Genomic DNA, 18508 nt, shown 5'->3' with positions numbered 1-18508 from the left:
CAGCAACAAAACATACAAGCATAATAGGAGCCCAGAGTGCAATTACAACACCAATGTTGTTCCTGGCTGCAAACAGAAAATGACAATGTTACAAGAAATTCCAGAATTAATGTTACTTGGGCAATTACTTAATTACCTCGTGGAAAAAACTCATGCCATTTGAAAGTGGTTATCTGAACTTGCATGATAGCTTTTGTTGGACCCACAAGAGGCTTTATCTGCAAAGTGAAAAAGTTAAATGCAAGCATAAGAAAGTAAAATCATCATCTAGACACAACCCAGAAAATGCCAGACATGGGATTATGGCCAGAGGCACTTGCGACAAGTCTATTTATCTCTAGTAGAACGAATTGCACACACAAATTATTATTATCCATGAAGTCACACCTTCATCAGACACGAATATGTAAACCATAAATCCATTAGCTTGATTACTTTATTCCAATTCCTTTAAACCTAGCAAAATGTGAAATATAAGAGAGACATTTTCCCTCATATTTATGAAAATTAATTACTTCAATGCTTAGTTGATAATGTGGTATGGTACTGAAGCTTTTCCTTCCAACTTTGTTTGAAACAAAAAAATTATAACTGAGAATTCCCCAGAATTATACTTAGCCTTAAACTTTAAATATAATATATAAATCACCGAGCTATTTTAGAAAATTCAATCATTATTTGTTGGGCATTCATCAGCCACAAAGGTAGTTTGTGTAATCAAATACATAATTTCACAAAATTTCAATACTTATGACCACACCTCTACATAGTAACTGACTGCAATCTTTGTTATTATAAGCAGAAGCCAGAACATGGTGTACCTGAGCATGACAAGAATAACAAATACATCAGTCAAAATAATGAAAAACCAAATTCTACTCATAAACCTATTCCAAAAGTTGTTTTCTTACTTAAAAAGTGAGAAAGAACTCTCATGCATTCCTCTCCCAACATAAAGCCGAGGCTGCAAAACATTTACAAGAGGAAATGTAAACAAAAGGCAATGAAACAACTAAAATGCCGCAGCTTGAAAACTCACACAATGGAAGGAGATCCATAAGAAATAATCGGCAATATCTGTCATACCTGAGACCACCACATCACGAGCATCACAATTTTATAGTTTGACCTTTCAAGAAACCGCCGAACAAAGGGGAACAAAAAAAACAATGCAGCAAGCATATTTGGCGACAGGTATATGACAACGGCCAAAATATATAAAGAAGTTGACTTTGCACCATTGCCAAACCAATTCTTTATAGTTTGTGCAAACCCAGGAGGATTCTCCCAAGTGTAAGCGTAAGTCACTGGTAAAACAATCACCCATGCCGCTGCTGACACAACCTTTAGGATATATCTTAGCTTTACTGCAACTGACATACTCCGTCTTGCTTTCCAGCTGAGGATAACATCCAGGACAGCTGCAGAAGTGAAAATGTCAACTAATCAAATTACAAACTACTTATGATTAATCTCGTTCTAAATTAAGTTGATTGGAACCCAAACTACTTGTGATTAATCATAACTCAAATACATGAAATTAAATAAACAATGAGAAATGAATGCATTCGAGATAATATAAGGAGTAACTCTAATAATGATAAGTTGAGAGAGAATCATTTGAAGTGGTTTGGGAACGTAAAAGAATGCAATTAAATGCACCATTAATGAGTGTAATAGTGCAGATTAGAGAAATTAAAAGAATAAGTGGAAGATCGAAAATCACCATGGGAAAACTAGAGAAAAGAGATGTGGAAGCCTTTGAATTTTCAACTAATATGACCTTAGATAGAGTTGAAGGGCAAAATAGGATTCATGTAGCCAATCCCATTTAGTTGGGAAAAGGCTGTGGAGTTGAGAAGGGCTACAAAGCTATTAAAACACTGCTGCTATAAGCCATGGCGTACCACTTCACCCTAGTGTAGCCCTCAACTCAGATTTATGCTCCTGCATAAGAAACACAGCCTGACTAAATGATGAAGTTAGAACACCCAAATAGGCTTATTTTAATGTATATAAAGCCTTGGATTGGGTTATATATGTGCTGGGCCTGATGCAGTATCGCTTGGCTAGTTGGACCAGCATGATAGGATTTGGAAACCCAAACCCAAATAGAACCGGTCCAATGGTTTTTAGTCCAACAAGGGTTGGAATTAGTTATTTAGTAGGTTATTTATTTAAGCCTTTTATTTGTTTTAGGTAGAGTACGTAGGAGTTAAGAGTTAGAGTTGCAACTTTTTCAGTTTCATAGTTTGATTAGAAGTCTAGTTATTTTCCCTTTAAAAATAACAAAATTGGGTTAATTCTACCCCTTTTAGTACCCTTTATTTCCATTTTGTTTTTATTTATAATTTTATTCCGAGTTTACCCTTATTACTAACACTTACACAAAACTAACTTGTGTCCCTCCTCTTAAAGTGACCCTTCATTAAATTACACTTCTGCCACACCTCTTATAAACTTGAGTTTATTTACTATTGTGCCATTCAACCTTTGTCTTAGAGAGTTTTCTTGTTTAGCTTAACCATGGTAGCCAACAGTGAAATTCTCCAACAATTCAAGATACTCCTACTGCAGTTGTCAATTTTATTAATACAATAATGGAATCTATGCAAGCTTCTATTGATCAACAGAAAGCTTCTGATAAAGGAAAGAGTCCCATGCTATCCGGGAATTCTTCCAACTCCATCCCACAGGACCCACCTTATGATGTGGCGCCACTCCCACCACCACCACCACCAACCCCACCTTATGGAGTTGGTCGTTATGATGACTATGGAGCTGAAAGAGCAACAAAGTTGAACGTTCTTGATTTTTATGGAAATAATATTGGACTAGCATGATAGGACTAGGAGACCCAAACAGAACCGGTCCAATGGTTTTTGGTCCAACAAGGGTTGGAACTTGGAATTAGTTATTTAGTAGGTTATTTATTTAAGTTTTTTGTTTTATTTAGGTTGAGTACGTAGGAGTAGTTAGAGTTGCAAGTTATTTCAGTTTCATAGTTTGATTAGAAACCTTGTTATTTTCCCTTTAAATACTTGCATGTTATTTCAGTTTCATAGTTTGATTAGAAGTCATGTTATTTTCCCTTTAAATACTTGCATGTAATCCTACAATGGGGAGTGAAGTGGATTGAATAGAAGTTTGTTGAGTTTACTCTTTGAGAGTGTGTGATTGTGTGATCTCTTTCCCCTTCCCCTGCAACTTTTCCCTTCTCCCATCTGGCCCTCTGATGCAGATTCGTCACCAAATAGGGCTTGTTTCATTGGGAATAAATCTAGGGTTGGGTTACATACATGTTGGGCCTTTGATCCCATGGGTTTCTAATGTAATAGGCCACTTTTATGGACCTAAAATATGTGTATATAGGTTGCATACGGGATTAGCCCAATACTTAGTTTATTTTTGTGTTTTTTAATTGAACCGGTTCAAATTGGTTGCATCCAATTGGTTCAATTTAAGTGATCATGTGACTTGGTTAAGTGGTCATGTGACAACTTAAGTGGTCATGTGATGTAGGTTGGGTTGGATTAGGACCCTATAAGTCTAGCCATGTTTTGAGTCTATTTCCTTTAGTATTCTAGTTTCCTAGTCAGTTTAAGTTACCTAATAGGTTAGGGATAGGGTTAGGCCATTCCTTTTTAGTGTCTAAGTCTATTTTTTAGTCTTCTATATAAGTTTGTTAGGGAGGCCAGCATTACACACGAATTTTTATTAATAAAAACCCAGCTTTATATTTGCTGCCTTTGTTGCTGCCTTTGCTCCATCCTGAGTGTGCCTTGTGAGTAATATCAAAGTGAAGGGATTGGTGGATCTCCAATCGACTCCTTGCATCTTGTAGATCGGGAGACCCCATTGTTCATCTTCAAAGCTGTTGCCATTGAAGATCTCTTCAAATCCAGTAAGTTTGAATCTGAACTTTGTTCAAACCTTCTTCTTCTAATTCCTACCCTAACTAGGATTCCTCCATAACTTCAAATCTGTCCATTAGTTTTAAAACAAACTTTCAGCATACATCCCTTACATCATTATTGACACTCGATCCAAGTTTCATCAAACCCCCACCACCCTAAACCCTAGAATCCCCTACTCCTACCTCCATTAGGAATTGTCTCCAATAACCTTATCTTGCTGTCCAACTCATCTAACCTACTTCCATTCACTCAAACATCATAAAACCTATATCATTAGACTTCCCTACACCTGCCTATCATTACCATATAAGACAACCCTAACCTAAACCTAACTTTAACCCTAATTTTGACCTAAAATTCAATTCTGCCCAAAATTACAGAATTTCAAAACTCATCCAAACCCTAACCTTTTTATACCATATTGACCCCCTAGACCTGCCCATTAATACCCTATAAACCCCTTTCCCAATATCCAACCCAAACCCTAAGAATTGACCTAAATCCTAATGTTGTCCATTCGAACCAGCAGCCCCTTTTGTTGTTATTTGATCCTGCTGTTTGGCTCCTAGTAGGTCTCCTACCTATCTAGGACTACATTAAATTGGTATCAGAGCCATGGATGTATATGGCATTCTAGTTCTGCCACCTCCACTAAATGAACAAGGTTTATTTGCCCTACCCTCATATGATAGTGATGATGGGGCTGATTACTATAAAGTCTTGGGTGAAGATTATGAAGATACCCGAGGAGTACATGTTGTAGCACGTATATTGATGGTTGAAACTGAAGGTGAAGATTGGCGACGTAGCTGCATATTCTATACTCGTATGAAGGCTGGAGAACGCACTGCTCAGATTATTGTTGATAGTGGCAGTTGTGTTAATGTGGTTTCTGAAAGATATGTGCAGAAGGCCAATCTGAAGCATGAAAAGCATCCTCTACCTTACAAGGTTGCTCTACTGAATGGCAACAAATTAGAGGTAAATGAAAGGTGTTATGTTCCTTTACAACTCCAACACTATGCTGAAGAGGTTTGGTGCGACATCATCCCAATGCAAATGGCTGATGTATTATTGGGAAGACCCTGGTGTAACTATTCATGTTCCAGCATGTTGCATGGCCCCAATTGAAAGTGAGGACGAAAGCATTACACTGCTGAGGTTTTTTATCAGCACACTTCCTTCAGGTGTCCAGCTTTATGCCACCTCCCCCAAAAAGAAAATCACCTTAGTTTTCTTTTTGTACCACTCGGCAGCTCAAGCTAAGTAGATCTCTATTTTGTATACAAATCTAATTCAAAAGGCAAAGTAACAAAAGTAGAATATAGGAGAAGCGTTAATGAAATTCATGACACTAATAAAGTGATGACAGCAGCTATTATTACTAGCTAATCTACCTTGTCCAAGCTTCAAGATTGCAGCAGTTATGAAGACACTAAGCACCTTTTTGAAAACATCAGCATCAAAGATTGAGCTTGGTTGCCCCGATCCATTCCACGCAACAATTATCATAGCCTTAACAATAAATGGTGAATTTTAACATTAAATGATAGAAGTATACACGGACAAAACACACACACAAACACACACACACACACACACACACATATATATATATATATATATATATATATATATATATATATATATAAGAGAGAGAGAGAGAGAGAGAGAGAGAGAGAGAGATAGAGAGAGGGGGGAGGGAGAAGATTTCTAAAAATTGAAAGATACCTGTAAACACAAAATAAAAAAGCTCCACATCCTATCAAAGCTTCTGAAGACATGCCAAAATGAGCGTATCTCAACAAAATTATTTTTGCCAACCCACCGATCTCTGTTTGATTTGATCTCCTGAACAAAGGACCCATGAGAAAATCAGAGGCATAACAATGTACTTGCCATAAAAGCCTACAGAATTATAGTGAAAATTTACCCTTGAATTTCATAGTAATCAATTTATTTCAAATTAGGCCACCCTCATTAACTCCAACATCAGTGAAGTTGATTCTTACGAATAAGATATTGAAGAGCAATATTTTGGATATGACAGGAGAAACTTCAACTTTTTATACAAATTCATAACCTACCAATTTCATAAAAAAAACTTAATAAACCCCCCCCCGGGGGAGAAATAAAGTAAAGAAAAAACAAACTAAGGAACTTCTGGAGCACCACGCTTTACTGAAACCAATAAATTATTACGTAGAAACAAATATCAGAACAGAGAATGCTTAATTTTGATTAGAGGCAAACCATGGGAAAGGAAAAGGGATCCAAATGACAAGATATGCCTATACATTAGTAGAAAAAATAACAGACTATTTTATTTTATTTTTTAGGGGGGGGGAGGAATGCCTAGATTTACGAAATAAGAAAATTAATTACAAAACAAGTAGGTTTGACTTTGTTTTACACTTAATTTGTCTTGTAAACCTACTTGTTTTATAAATTTTTTTTCTTATCTAGTAAATCTAGAACATTGCCCCTTATTTTTATTTTTATTTTTTTAAAATGATTCAGGAAAATTCAGATAACGAAAGATACCCTTAGATCAAACTTACTGCATTTTTGTCACTACGTTGCTGATCCGAAGACTGACAAAAGAAATCAGCATCAGCACGCATTGGCCAACCTAGCCGGAAACAATCAACTGACCTATAAATTAAATGAATGAACTAAGTTACACATTATAAACAGAATATCTAGAAATGCAAAACAAAAAAAATGAGGATCGCAATACCAAAAATATTCATTTAAATCATCATAGTTCCTCCACTGTGAATGCTTTGATTTTGCCCTCTTGCTCCTTTCAGCTTCCTGTGCAGCAGCAGATTCAACCAGACCATGGAGAAATTAAACAAGAAAGGTCAAAATGATAAACATAGCATATACTTGTAAACAAGACTGAAGAAAAGAAACATATCCTACACCTTTGCAATCGTTTGATAAATTGGACTAACAACTTTTGCCAAGAAAGCCTCCTCTTCACCTCCATAAGCTGGCTTCACATTCTCACCCGTCATGGGACTGACATTCCCAGCAAGCATCCCATAGAGTTCAAATGCCATCTAACAACATAAGTAGAATATGGAGTATTTGTGAATGTAATGAAGAACAACTACAGACAAGCACACATAGAAATATCTCTAAGGCCAGTTCTATCATAATGAATAGTCAATTATTTTGAGGATTGATTTGAATCCAATTTTTCTGGTATTGATGTTTAACATGTTTAGTTTTCTATCAAAAATTTCACTAGTTTAAGTCGAAAAGTATATATGATTTTACGTTTTTACCATTTCTTTTCATTTAAAAAAAAACACATATAGAAGATAAATGAAATTGTAACTAAATATGATCCGATGCACATACTCTAAGTTGTGTAGGCAAGGTGTTTGTGGTAATGCCCATATTTACTTTTCCTTGTTTAAGTAAACGATTTACAATCTATTTGCTTGTCAGATCCTTTTCTTCTTTGAGGATGCTAGTATGTAATTACGTAGTCCTATACCCATACATCTTAGCAATCAGCTACTACAGACCACTATCCAATCCCAATCCTTAAAACCGTGTCCTACAGCCAGTGTTAATGCATTGAGGGTGAGAGCTCAGATTACATACATGATGATAGATGTAGCAAAGGCATTCAGGCATGAATCTCAAATTTGCTGCTTCACCCCAAATTAGAAGATAAAGGCCCATGTACAATAGTTTACGCTGTTGAACTTCCTGTTGTATAGTTGGTAACCTGCAATATTAAAAACCACAGCATGACAATAGTACACTGGGCAAATAAATTGACCAACAAAAATCCAATATACACAAGTATGAGAAGCCTCACCAAAGACTACTCTTGCGATTCAAGTACTTGCACCATTTCTTGTAATTCTTAAACAGTTTCTTCATGACCTCGGTCAATGCACGCTCATCCAGCTGGACAAGAACCACACACAAAGTATGAAAGATAAAAACAAACAGTTCCGTATGATAAACTGGAAAAATATAAAACAACCTATGAGAAGAATAAAAACCTTGGGTTGCTGATCGGGCTTTGGAAATTGCCGAATATGTACATTTGCAAGCAACAAAATTAAGTGCTCCCTTTGGTTAGCCACATTGTCCTTCTGCACGTTAATATGTGGAAGAAAATATCATAAGCCTCAGGGAAGGCTCTTGATCACGTCCAAGAATAACATCGAATACAAAGCTCACAAGAACATAAAGCCTAGACGGATAACTGAGCTACTAACCTGAAATCCAAACATGGCCTGAAGCCAGTCAAGAATGTCGTCATCGACTTTCTTCTTGTAGTCCCTCGGCCATGGCAGTCCCCTTGTATTACGAAGAGCAAAAACAGCAGCTTGAATCTGCAGATTGCAATAACAAACCAAAGCACTTAAAACATTCTTACAAAATAAATCAAGACAGAAAGCATCTACAATAAAGTTACAACAAAATGGATGTTGGAAACAGACCTCGGGATATCTCATGATAGCCTGATTTGCGCTATCAGGATCAAGAGGGAGAATATTGTAAGGGACATAAATTTCGGTCTTTTCTGCAACCTTATTATGAGTTTCCAAAATCTGTGTAAAAGGCCAACCACCACCACAAGTCATTTATAATTATGTTCCTGAAATTCTTTTGCTGGAAGAAGATTCAAATACCCAAGATCACACTTTGTGGAAGACAACATTGAACAAAAATCTCAATCAAAAGGAACTGCCTGAATCTAATAATCACACTATAAATCTTCAGGCTACTTCACCTCATGATCAAGTTCAACAGCCTCTGTCAGATTGACAGCCTTCAGAACCTCAAAAAGGACAGCAGCAGTTTGGTATGCTTTGGTAAGTTGTGCACTGATTAAACAGAAAGACTTAAAAATCAAACCAGAGGTATAACAAGGCGATATCTCCAAATAAATCACCAAAATACATGCAAGTGTGAAAGGAAACTCACCGATCAGCTTTATCAGAATTCTGCAATGCTTGGATATATTTTTTGTAGTAATGTTGATAAAAGCTCTGCATCTCACGCGCATCACTCTTTTTTCCCCTTACCTTTAAGGTAGGTTCATTTTCCTGCAAAACAGAAAAGGTAAAACCCATCAAGGAACCTATAAAGAAAAGGAACCACCGACAACAAAAAAGTTTTTCATATCCACTCTCAACGCCATGTCATCACTTAACATTGGATGGCTAACAGTCAGTTAGTTTAGCATGGTTTTGAAACTATAGGGAGTGTACTTGTTCACTTTTTGAAACCTTGGGTCGATTTGTATTTAACACATAGTACAGGGGGCGTACCAGTAATTTTCCCTAAACTAAAAGGAAAGGGCATAATACAACACAAAATCCCAGAAGGCTAACCACCACTGGATCCCCAACTAACTAAAAGGGGGGGGGGGGGGAAGGCAAAAGATGGTAGCTCAAAATCAGGGCAGAGAAAAACAAGAATCAAAAGGATGATACATAAAAAACCATGGTCAGGGAGAAAACAAATATAAAAAAGATGATACATTAAAAGCTGGGGATGGGAGAAACAACTTATCAAAAGGATGATACATAAAAAACCTGGGGGAGGGGGAGAAATATGCGAGAGATCTCAAGAAGAGGCGAAATGCCTGTTTCTAGGAGTATCTGGACTCACAATACAAATGGGAAGTATGTTTCTGATCTAAAAAGAAGTAGCTTCCCCGATTTGCTCAATGGTACGCATCGAGGAGGTCCATCGTCTTTTATTTCTTTCCCACCAAACATGATGAATCTTAGCACCAAAGGCAAGTTTACCTGTGGAATCACAGGTAGTTTTGCCACTAAAATTTTTCAACATCCACCTCCATTCTCTTTGAAAGGGAGAAACCGTGCCTAGGAATATTAGAGCTAAACCAGACTAACTTGCACCAAGATACTTTTGGAGCCTTGAGTCTAATCAGATTCTGGGTAGAAGCATAAGTGAATTTCATAGAAGAGTTGGGTAGCCATTGAACTAAAACACTTCTACCTCTCAAAAGGGAAAGTAAGCTATAAGACCAGAACTCTATGAGTTGAGAGGAGATACTAGGATCAGGGCTCCATATACCATCTCGTATAATGGTAGAGACCTTAGCCATTCTATTAGAGCCAGCGTCATATCTTATACAATCTCCATATTTGGGAAGGACTCCCTTAGGATGCCAATTGTCAAACCAAAGAAAAATATCATAACCATCACCAATACTTGAATGAATGGCATCAGCGATGAGATATCTATATTTAAGGATCTTCCTCCAAGCTCAAGAGGAGTCCGTAGGGCAGGAAGCAGTCCAAATGGAGTCTGACTTAAGGTATCTAGAATAGACCAAAACCATCCAAACACTTTCATTTTTAGATGCAATTTTCCAGATAAGCTTAATAATGCCAGCAAGATGGGAATCCTTTACTCTACGAAGCCCAGGACCACCATCAGACTTCGGAAGGCAATTTTTTTCCCAACTCATGGAGTGAAGAAAGTTTGGGTTTTCTTGTCCTTTCCAAAGGAAAAAGGAAATGATGAATTCACTGTTAGAGATGCAATTTTATCACATTTCAAAAAAGCACAAGAATAGTATATCACACAATAGTACCCAGAAAATAGAATAATATATTGTACATTAAAATTAGCAGAAATTGAGGGCGGGCCTTGGTGCAACGGTTAAGGTTTCTCCATTGTGACCAAGTGGTCATGGGTTCGAGTCTGGAAACAGCCTCTGCAGAAGCAGGGGTAAGGCTGGGTACATTATGACCCTCCCCAGACCCCGCAGTGGCGGGAGCCTCATGCACTAGGTACACCCTTTATTAAAATTAGCAAAAATTAACAAGAACGAAGGTAGATAACATGATGATACAAACACATGTGTTCTCACAAGGCAGCAATCACAGCTAGGGCATTGATATAAAAAAAAAAGAGCGTCCCAGTGCACAAGGCTCCCGCTACTACAGGGTCTAGGAGGGCCAAATGTACACAACCTTACCCCGACTTCGCGGAGAGGCTGTTTCCATATTCTGAACCCGCAACCTGATGGTTGCAATAGGGCATTGATATGATTACAATAATTATATTAAACAGTGTGACACGTCAGGTTGCAGAGGGCGGACCTTGGCGCAACGGTAAGGTTGCTCCATTGCAACCTAGTGGTTGCAGGTTCAAGTTGAGAAACAGCCTCTTGGCGAAGTGGGAGTAAGGCTGCATACATTACAATCCTCCCCAGACCCCGCAGTAGTGGGAGCCTCATGCACTAGGTACGCCCTTCTTGTGTGATAAGTCATGGGGCAAGGAGCAGGGAGATGTGAAAGATTAAAGTTTTCAAAATGAATAATCGCTTTAAGAACATAAATTTAGTTAATGATAGGAAGACAAATCATTTAAGACAAGACGCACCAAATAATTGCAGGAAATAGTTTTCCAATGAACAAGAGAGATACATGCCACAATTACAATTCACTTTTCAGGAATACAGATACCACCATTCAACACAACGAAACCTTCTCCCAACTCAATTAAGCTCTTGGGATATCAAGCACTCAATATCAGTAATTGGCAGACAACGCATGGAATGTGAGAGCTGATAATGGTACATCAATCTTTTTGAAAGCAAATGCATGCAGTTATGCCTGCTCACACTTTATGACAGCAACACTAAGCTCCAATAAAAACTCAATGTAAGTGCACAGGAAAGTGCTCAATTACGACTAATATTGAAAAATTACCAACTCTTTTTTCCATTTAAGTCAGCACACTTCTAATGATATACCTCATCAGTTTTACAAAAATAATAAAAACAGAACTATATTTAGTGTTGGCAATAGGCAATGCACACTAAAAATATAATACTCGCCTTTTCAAGACGTTGAAGAAGTGCAGTTTTAAATTGGCGAACACCACGTCCACTAGATGTCGGATCCAACCGATGAGCTTTTTCAAAAGCATAAAATCGACCTATACAACATTAGCAGAGTAAGGTGTCAAATTCCATAAAATTAAATTAAGAAAAGCAACCATGGAGAAAAGTACTCAAAACACATTGCAGAAACACAACAATAATAACAATAAAATAATTAATAATAACTAGACAACACATGCCGGGGAAAAATGCACGTGAACTTACCAAAATTTAAGACAACAGCTACGAAGCTGAATTATTACCAGAACCATCAAATAAGTACAAATGCTAAGTGAAAATAATACTAATCCAAGTCCACTAACTGCATCTACAGAAAAAAGCCCACAGTTTTAGAATTCTTTTTAATTCATGTAAAGTGCCTAAAGAACCTTGTCACCATCATCTAACTATGTAAAATGTCTATGATTAATTCATCATTTCTTTCCAATATAAGGAAATCTTCTGTTTGATTCAAGGGTTACATCTGTTTGAATCTTTTAGATGCCATACATTGTGTAATACACACCAAGAATCTGCTCAGGCTGAGAACTCAACAAAACCACACCACCTACCAACTAATTCCCTGACTTTCTCTCAACGACATAGTTCAACAAACCCAAGTTCAACCCTTTCAAGATTTCTTTAGAAATCAATACCTTTCTGCCTCTTGACCTTATTTGAAAACCTGACCTTACACCTCATTCAGTATCAAACCTTGTGAACAAATCAATGAGATTTCGTTCTTAACCCATCCTAAATAACCTAGAATCCTGATAGTTCAGTATCAAACCTAGAAGAAGGGTAGTGTTTAAATGTTAAAATGAAATTACTACTTTGCCCATCAAATTAACCATGTGCTCATTAAAGAGCAAGAGTGAAATCAATTTCAATTTCAATTTCAAAATGAAACACCTCCTCATCTATTTCAGAATTTCTATTCCATTTTGATTTCTATTTCACTGAAATAAGGTGCCATCAAACCAAACACTTTCCAAAATAAAAATCACCCCATGAAATTGAAATAGAAATCATACCAACTCAGGCCTTAGTCTTGCCGCTTATAGTAATATGTTCCATCACATAATTAGTGTAGTTTATACTTTCTAATTAAACCAAGTTTCAGTTTTCCCTTGATCTTCAAAAACCTTTAATTTTGTCCGCATTGCTCTTCACTGGTCCTCACCATTGCTGTCATTAGTCTCCATTGCACGTGACCAAGTCATCTCATTCAACTTTCCCCTCAACTTGTCACCTTTTGGCACTCTCCCTAGGTTCCCAATAATGCATTCATTTCTAATCTCCTAATCTTGCTAGTTATCCATCTACATCTCAGCTACATCCCTTTTGTGCATGTCTTATTTTCTTGGCTGCTCAAAATGCTACTTCATAATGCACAAGTTGCACTAGTCTTATTACAAAGAAAAAGTCAGCATTAGTACTAATGTTAATGTTTAGGCAAAAAACAAATCAGGTGTACAACACAACAAACTTTGACAAATTAACCAGTTACCCTTTGATTTCAACATATGCATTAATTTCAGCACTCCAAAAGTACCACTCCACATCATCTAGTTCCAGCCTGCCCTAATCCTATGGGGAAATCCTCCTCATTCTTCCCATTCTAATAGATAATTGAATGAAGAAAAATAGAAGATTGGAGGCAACTCTTCATCATCAACACTAATTGCTTCCTCATGTGAACCCTATTTTACAAAATTACACTCCAAATATTTAATTTTAGTCCAGCTTATCTTCAACATTTTGATCATAAAACCTCCAAATATTCACTAGGCATTTACTTCACTCTTGGATGTTCAACCAAAACTATCATACATACATCATTGACCCCTTCATACATGACTAGTCAAATCATCCATAACTTGCAATTTGATTTTCTTAGGTTTTGTATTGATTGATCAAAATAACTTGAGCGCTTTAACGAATTTAAAAATTGTTCGAACAACATGCATGCAGTTTTAAACCCCCTTAAAAAAAAATCCATGCAATCGCTGCAGTTTGCCTGTGCCTACACACTTATTTGCGAGGCTAATGCCAAGCGAACTAGGATTTTCATCCTGGAGGGACAAAGTGGGAGAAAAGTGCTAGCACTACTCATTCACACACATTATGTATGTCAACTTTCACCAGACACCATTTCCAATAGATGGAGCTGGGCCAGTTATAAGTAAGAATCATAACTTGCTGTGTCTCATGGTAAGTGGGATCTACCATCTGATGGGCCCTAGCTAACAGATTAACCTAGACAAAACTAGCCTCAACAAAGGGCCACAACCATTTATTTCTCTGTTTTACTATAAATACAAGACAAATTTTATTATAACATAAGCAGCGCCATAGCAACTGCTCCAACTACCAATAACATAGATTGTTTATGATAAATAACATAGCTTCGGCAATGCAATGGATGCCAACTGCACCAACGATGGCAGAACAGGAAGCCATCTGCCACAATGCAGCTAGATTTGATTCATAGCTAAGCCTGACCATCTATTCATTTGCTGAGTTTCAGCATAAAGAGACTACAATATGGCAAAATGAAGCATTCAAAAATCAATGTTTTGGAAAAACAATTGGATTGCTGATCCAATACATGTAGGGACATACAATTAAGATAGATGAGAGAAGTTGACATATGGACAATCTAGAACATAAACTACTTATCCAATGTATAAGATGGCAACTTCAGCCTTCCATGCAGCTTAAAAAAACAGAAAAGATACACATCCTGGTAAACCTAACAAGGAGAGCCTTCAGAGCCCTTCAGTACCATGTAATATAATTACATCCGTAACACACATAAATATAAGCATTATACGTGGCACAAAGAGGTGGGTACAGATACAGAATATATCACAACTTTTTCTTCTTTTTTTTTTTTTTTTTTTTTTTTTTTTTTTTTTTGGGGGGGGGGTAGGGGAGAGGGTTATGGAGCCCCCAAATACCAATAAAGGAGCTTATGAGATGCTGCTACCCCAAACCCCAGAAGTTAATGCAAAACATATGAAGCACTGTTGGAGGACTAAATCATCGTGATATTCTGAATCCTGATATTTGAATGAGTATAAGATGTTCTTCCTTTTCAGAGGGCAAGCATAGTTTTCTAACACATAACTCAACATTGTTATTGTAGTATCAACCTAAAGCAGATTGATCCCCCCCCCCCCATGCGGCATGGCCACTGTTGGTATGCCCGTGCTTTGTAATAGAAGTATAGAACTTGCAGGAATAATCCTGGAGAGTGGTGAAGTGTGGAACAAACCCACTTCAAGTGGACACCCTATAAACTTTGTGCTATACATGCTACAAGACGACCAGCAGACAAACACCTGAATCATGAGACAGCAAGAAGATCCAAGAGATGAATTCAGTTTTTCCGTCGATTACATATTCATTTTCAGTAATACGGAGTATCAAAAAAAAAAAACATTAAATGTTACAAGAAATAGATCAATTAGAAATAGGCAGACCGCCGACGCCAGTTTACATGAGAAACCATGCATGACTCCTGATATTAGCTAAAACCATCAGTACATGCAAGTGATTAAAGAAATGGAGGAAAAATAGAAATGAACGAGTACAACTCAAACTTACAGAGATAAGCAACCCTTGGATTGCTGGATTCAACTTCATTGGCAACACGAAGGATCGGCGCAATCTCAACAAGCGAAGATGGCACGACTTCACTATCAAACATGGAGTCTCCTAGATTTCCCACGGTCTGAGTCCTCATAAGCCGCCTCTGCGGCGGCTGCTCAGACCCCCTTCGAGACGACATTTTCAAACCTGTAGATGGAATTCAAAACTCCTGTTCCTGCAGAAGTCCAGAAAAAAAAATTAAAAAATAACGGAAAAGAAAGAAGAAATAACTCCAGTGAAAATCTGATAACACATAAACAGCGCAAACAAAAAGGGCACGAAAATACAAAAGACACTTCAAAACAGTGAAACGAGCAGAGATGAAGTAGATTTCAGCTGAAGAACTCCAAAACAATATATGAAGCTATAAAATGGAGAAAAGAGTTTACCAGTAGAGGGACAGAGCTAAGCTTATGAAGGCAGCATCTTCAACATGCACAGAGAAACCATTTTAGAGTTCATAAGCACAACTGAACCTATAAAAAAAAAATATGTCATTTAAAAACAAAAATAGAGCAACCGAGAGATTAGCTGGTTCGCAGATCGCTTGAAGCAAAGAGCGTACCAGTGAGATCAAAAAGCCCAATCTGAGAGGAGAAGCAGCAAAAGAGAGAGAGAGAGAGTGACTGCAACTTTAAGCTAACCCAGAAGGAATCAGAAAAATGGGTTGGACTTAAAGAAGCGTAACAGATAAAAAAAACACCTCCGCTTCTCTATTGATGGTGGGCCCGTAATTATCAGCTCTAGAAAAGCCCGCGCTTTTGCTCGATATTTACATTTGAACCACTTGCCTAGTTAGACACTCGGATCCGGGCAAATCCGGTTTGTGTGAAATACATTTTTTTCCCAATGCAATAAACGCATAGATGATTATCGTTAAAGTTTTGGGGTAGGTTGATGATGATTATTTGGTAATTAAAATATGAGAAAAAGGCGGGCATGCGACCGTGGTGTACACACCCCTCGCAAACTCTCTATCCTTTTTCATCATTTAATGGTGTAGGTCTTTTGAATATCCATCGAAATTTTTCTCCCCTTCTAAACGTAAATGATACAAGGAGTAGTGTTAATCCCTCTCCTTTAAAATACCTGACTAAAAGTTGATTTATCTTCAATCTGAAACCAACCCTAACCCAAGACAATGCAAGGTTCTAACTCTAGAGAGATGAAGAGAGACAATCATAATCTATGTTTTGCACGTTTCAAAGTAACAAACCCTAAGTCAGTTAAGTGTCCTAAACCCTTTCACCAAAAAAAAAAAAAAGTACTCTACAGTCTAGACCCAGTAAACCCAAGCTGGGTTTTGGCTCATGCTATTCCATTGCCACTTATTTTTTGGAAATATAGTTCCAATCAACCTAATGAAGGCGGGGACACATAAAATTATTAAAATATTCACAAATTATTCGTGTTTAAAAAGAATTATATGACAATATATATATCATCCACATATTTCATGAGTTAACCATGTTATTTGAACTTTTTTGAAATTTATTTACATTTGGTTTTGCAAATTTTTTGTTTTTACTCTTTTATGGGGAAATTTTCCCACACAAAAATAGTGTATCGAACACCCTCTTTTATTAGGGTGTTAATTTAGTACTAAATTGAAACCAGTCGTTTAAAATCAGATTAAATGAACTAAAGAAATTTTCAATTTGATTTTGGTTTTAAAAAATGAAATGTCATTTGTTCAATTTTGGTTTCATTTTCAAACTGAAACCTATCTATTTGAATTGAACCTAAATCATACTAAACCCTACAATCAGGTGTCTTTCTTGAGTTGTGTCAAACAATCTACGATGGATTCCTTTGCTAAGTTGTGTAAAAAAAGTTGAAAGATATCAAATTTGATATTATGAAACTGTAATTTCATTTCCTTCCCAATTTTATTTATTTCAATAGATTATTTATACTTGTATTGAAATATCGAGGTCATTTATGAATCGAATGAAACCGAAACGATTCCTTCTGGTTTTGGCTTGAGGTTATGAAAATTAATTGACCCAATTATATTTTGGTTTGTACATATTAAATTTTGAACTGAATCAATTGACATCCTTACTCTCACATGTGTTTAATTTATTATTATCTTTATCATCCCTTGATCATCTTGGCCCCACATAAATGATAAGATTCCTCTACACTTTTCTTTTCTTGTTATTATTATTATTTGATAAATAAGATCCCCCTACACTAGTGGCATGGGAAACCCTTTCTCATAATTTATATAATCGAGTTTTACCTACAAATTCCTCATCATTTTTTCCCTATTATTTTTTTTTTGGGTAAAGATTTTTTCCCTATTATAACACATTGGATGTTTAAATCATACAGGCACCCGGTTTGCAATTTAGGGTATTATGGTTAATTGGTGGCTTCCAAACCCGAGTGGCAGTTATTGTAATATATTTGCATATATGTGGGCGTTTTGGTTGGGTTGGTTAAAATTCAAAAAAAGCAAAATTACATTGAATTACGCACCCGTATATTGTGTATTAACGACAAAGCCGTTGCCAATTACAGAAATATTATGCGCTGTTAATGGACAATACTACCCTGATGTACTTAGCCAACTAAGCATTTCGGGCTATTGCACATGTCTATTTACGTCCATGCGAAAAGGATTAGCGAGTGGATTCCGTAAAAGAGGGTGGTAGTTTTGGTATTTAAAAAGGTTAAAAAAGCAGGGTCAGCAATATCATATGAAGGATAAAATGTCGGTTTGTTTTGTTTATTCCATAAACCATTTTTTTCACGTCAGGGGACCACTCTGCAGTCTGAAACTGACAAAAGTCCACAAAACACACCCTCCTCGCGATATGTGAGTGAAGAAATGAGATATTTTTTCACACCGTATCCATTCATGGACGGTATCGGATCGACTACATGTCACCAGCAAAACTGATACGATATTGATATGATATTAGGATCAGTCACAAATTTACCCTTAAATCTCTTTTAAAAATGTATTTTTTGATCATTTTACTCTTTGCCTGTATTGTGTCATTGATATGATATCGGCATTGTA

General features: G+C 36.8%; 1 protein-coding gene across 4 annotated transcripts in view; it reads right to left on the bottom strand.

Moving 5' to 3' along the window:
• Positions 1 to 16106, bottom strand: part of LOC122642456 (callose synthase 3-like) — a 52139-nt gene extending 36033 nt beyond the window's left edge. For 3 of the 4 annotated variants that reach the window (XM_043835936.1, XM_043835939.1, XM_043835937.1), the window contains exons 1-20: positions 15867 to 16105; positions 15433 to 15652; positions 11776 to 11876; positions 8880 to 9001; positions 8686 to 8779; positions 8393 to 8503; positions 8168 to 8284; positions 7949 to 8041; positions 7759 to 7850; positions 7539 to 7665; positions 6848 to 6985; positions 6658 to 6734; positions 6479 to 6572; positions 5649 to 5768; positions 5315 to 5432; positions 1087 to 1421; positions 912 to 964; positions 761 to 821; positions 137 to 218; positions 17 to 66 (exon numbers count right to left, since the gene is read on the bottom strand). In XM_043835936.1, coding sequence (XP_043691871.1) covers positions 17 to 66; positions 137 to 218; positions 761 to 821; positions 912 to 964; positions 1087 to 1421; positions 5315 to 5432; positions 5649 to 5768; positions 6479 to 6572; positions 6658 to 6734; positions 6848 to 6985; positions 7539 to 7665; positions 7759 to 7850; positions 7949 to 8041; positions 8168 to 8284; positions 8393 to 8503; positions 8686 to 8779; positions 8880 to 9001; positions 11776 to 11876; positions 15433 to 15616 — 2169 coding nt within the window. In that variant the 5' untranslated portion in view covers positions 15617 to 15652; positions 15867 to 16105. Of the gene's footprint in view, positions 1 to 16; positions 67 to 136; positions 219 to 760; positions 822 to 911; positions 965 to 1086; positions 1422 to 5314; positions 5433 to 5648; positions 5769 to 6478; positions 6573 to 6657; positions 6735 to 6847; positions 6986 to 7538; positions 7666 to 7758; positions 7851 to 7948; positions 8042 to 8167; positions 8285 to 8392; positions 8504 to 8685; positions 8780 to 8879; positions 9002 to 11775; positions 11877 to 15432; positions 15653 to 15866 lie in introns of all 4 variants that reach the window. The other variant, XM_043835938.1, reaches the window with a different exon arrangement.
• Positions 16107 to 18508: the final 2402 nt, after the last annotated feature.

Source organism: Telopea speciosissima, chromosome 10 (assembly GCF_018873765.1).
Source record: "Telopea speciosissima isolate NSW1024214 ecotype Mountain lineage chromosome 10, Tspe_v1, whole genome shotgun sequence".
In the NCBI taxonomy this organism is placed as follows: domain Eukaryota; kingdom Viridiplantae; phylum Streptophyta; class Magnoliopsida; order Proteales; family Proteaceae; genus Telopea; species Telopea speciosissima.
The sequence above is the reverse complement of the archived record's forward strand: the minus strand, read 5'-3'. Positions and strand labels throughout refer to the sequence as shown.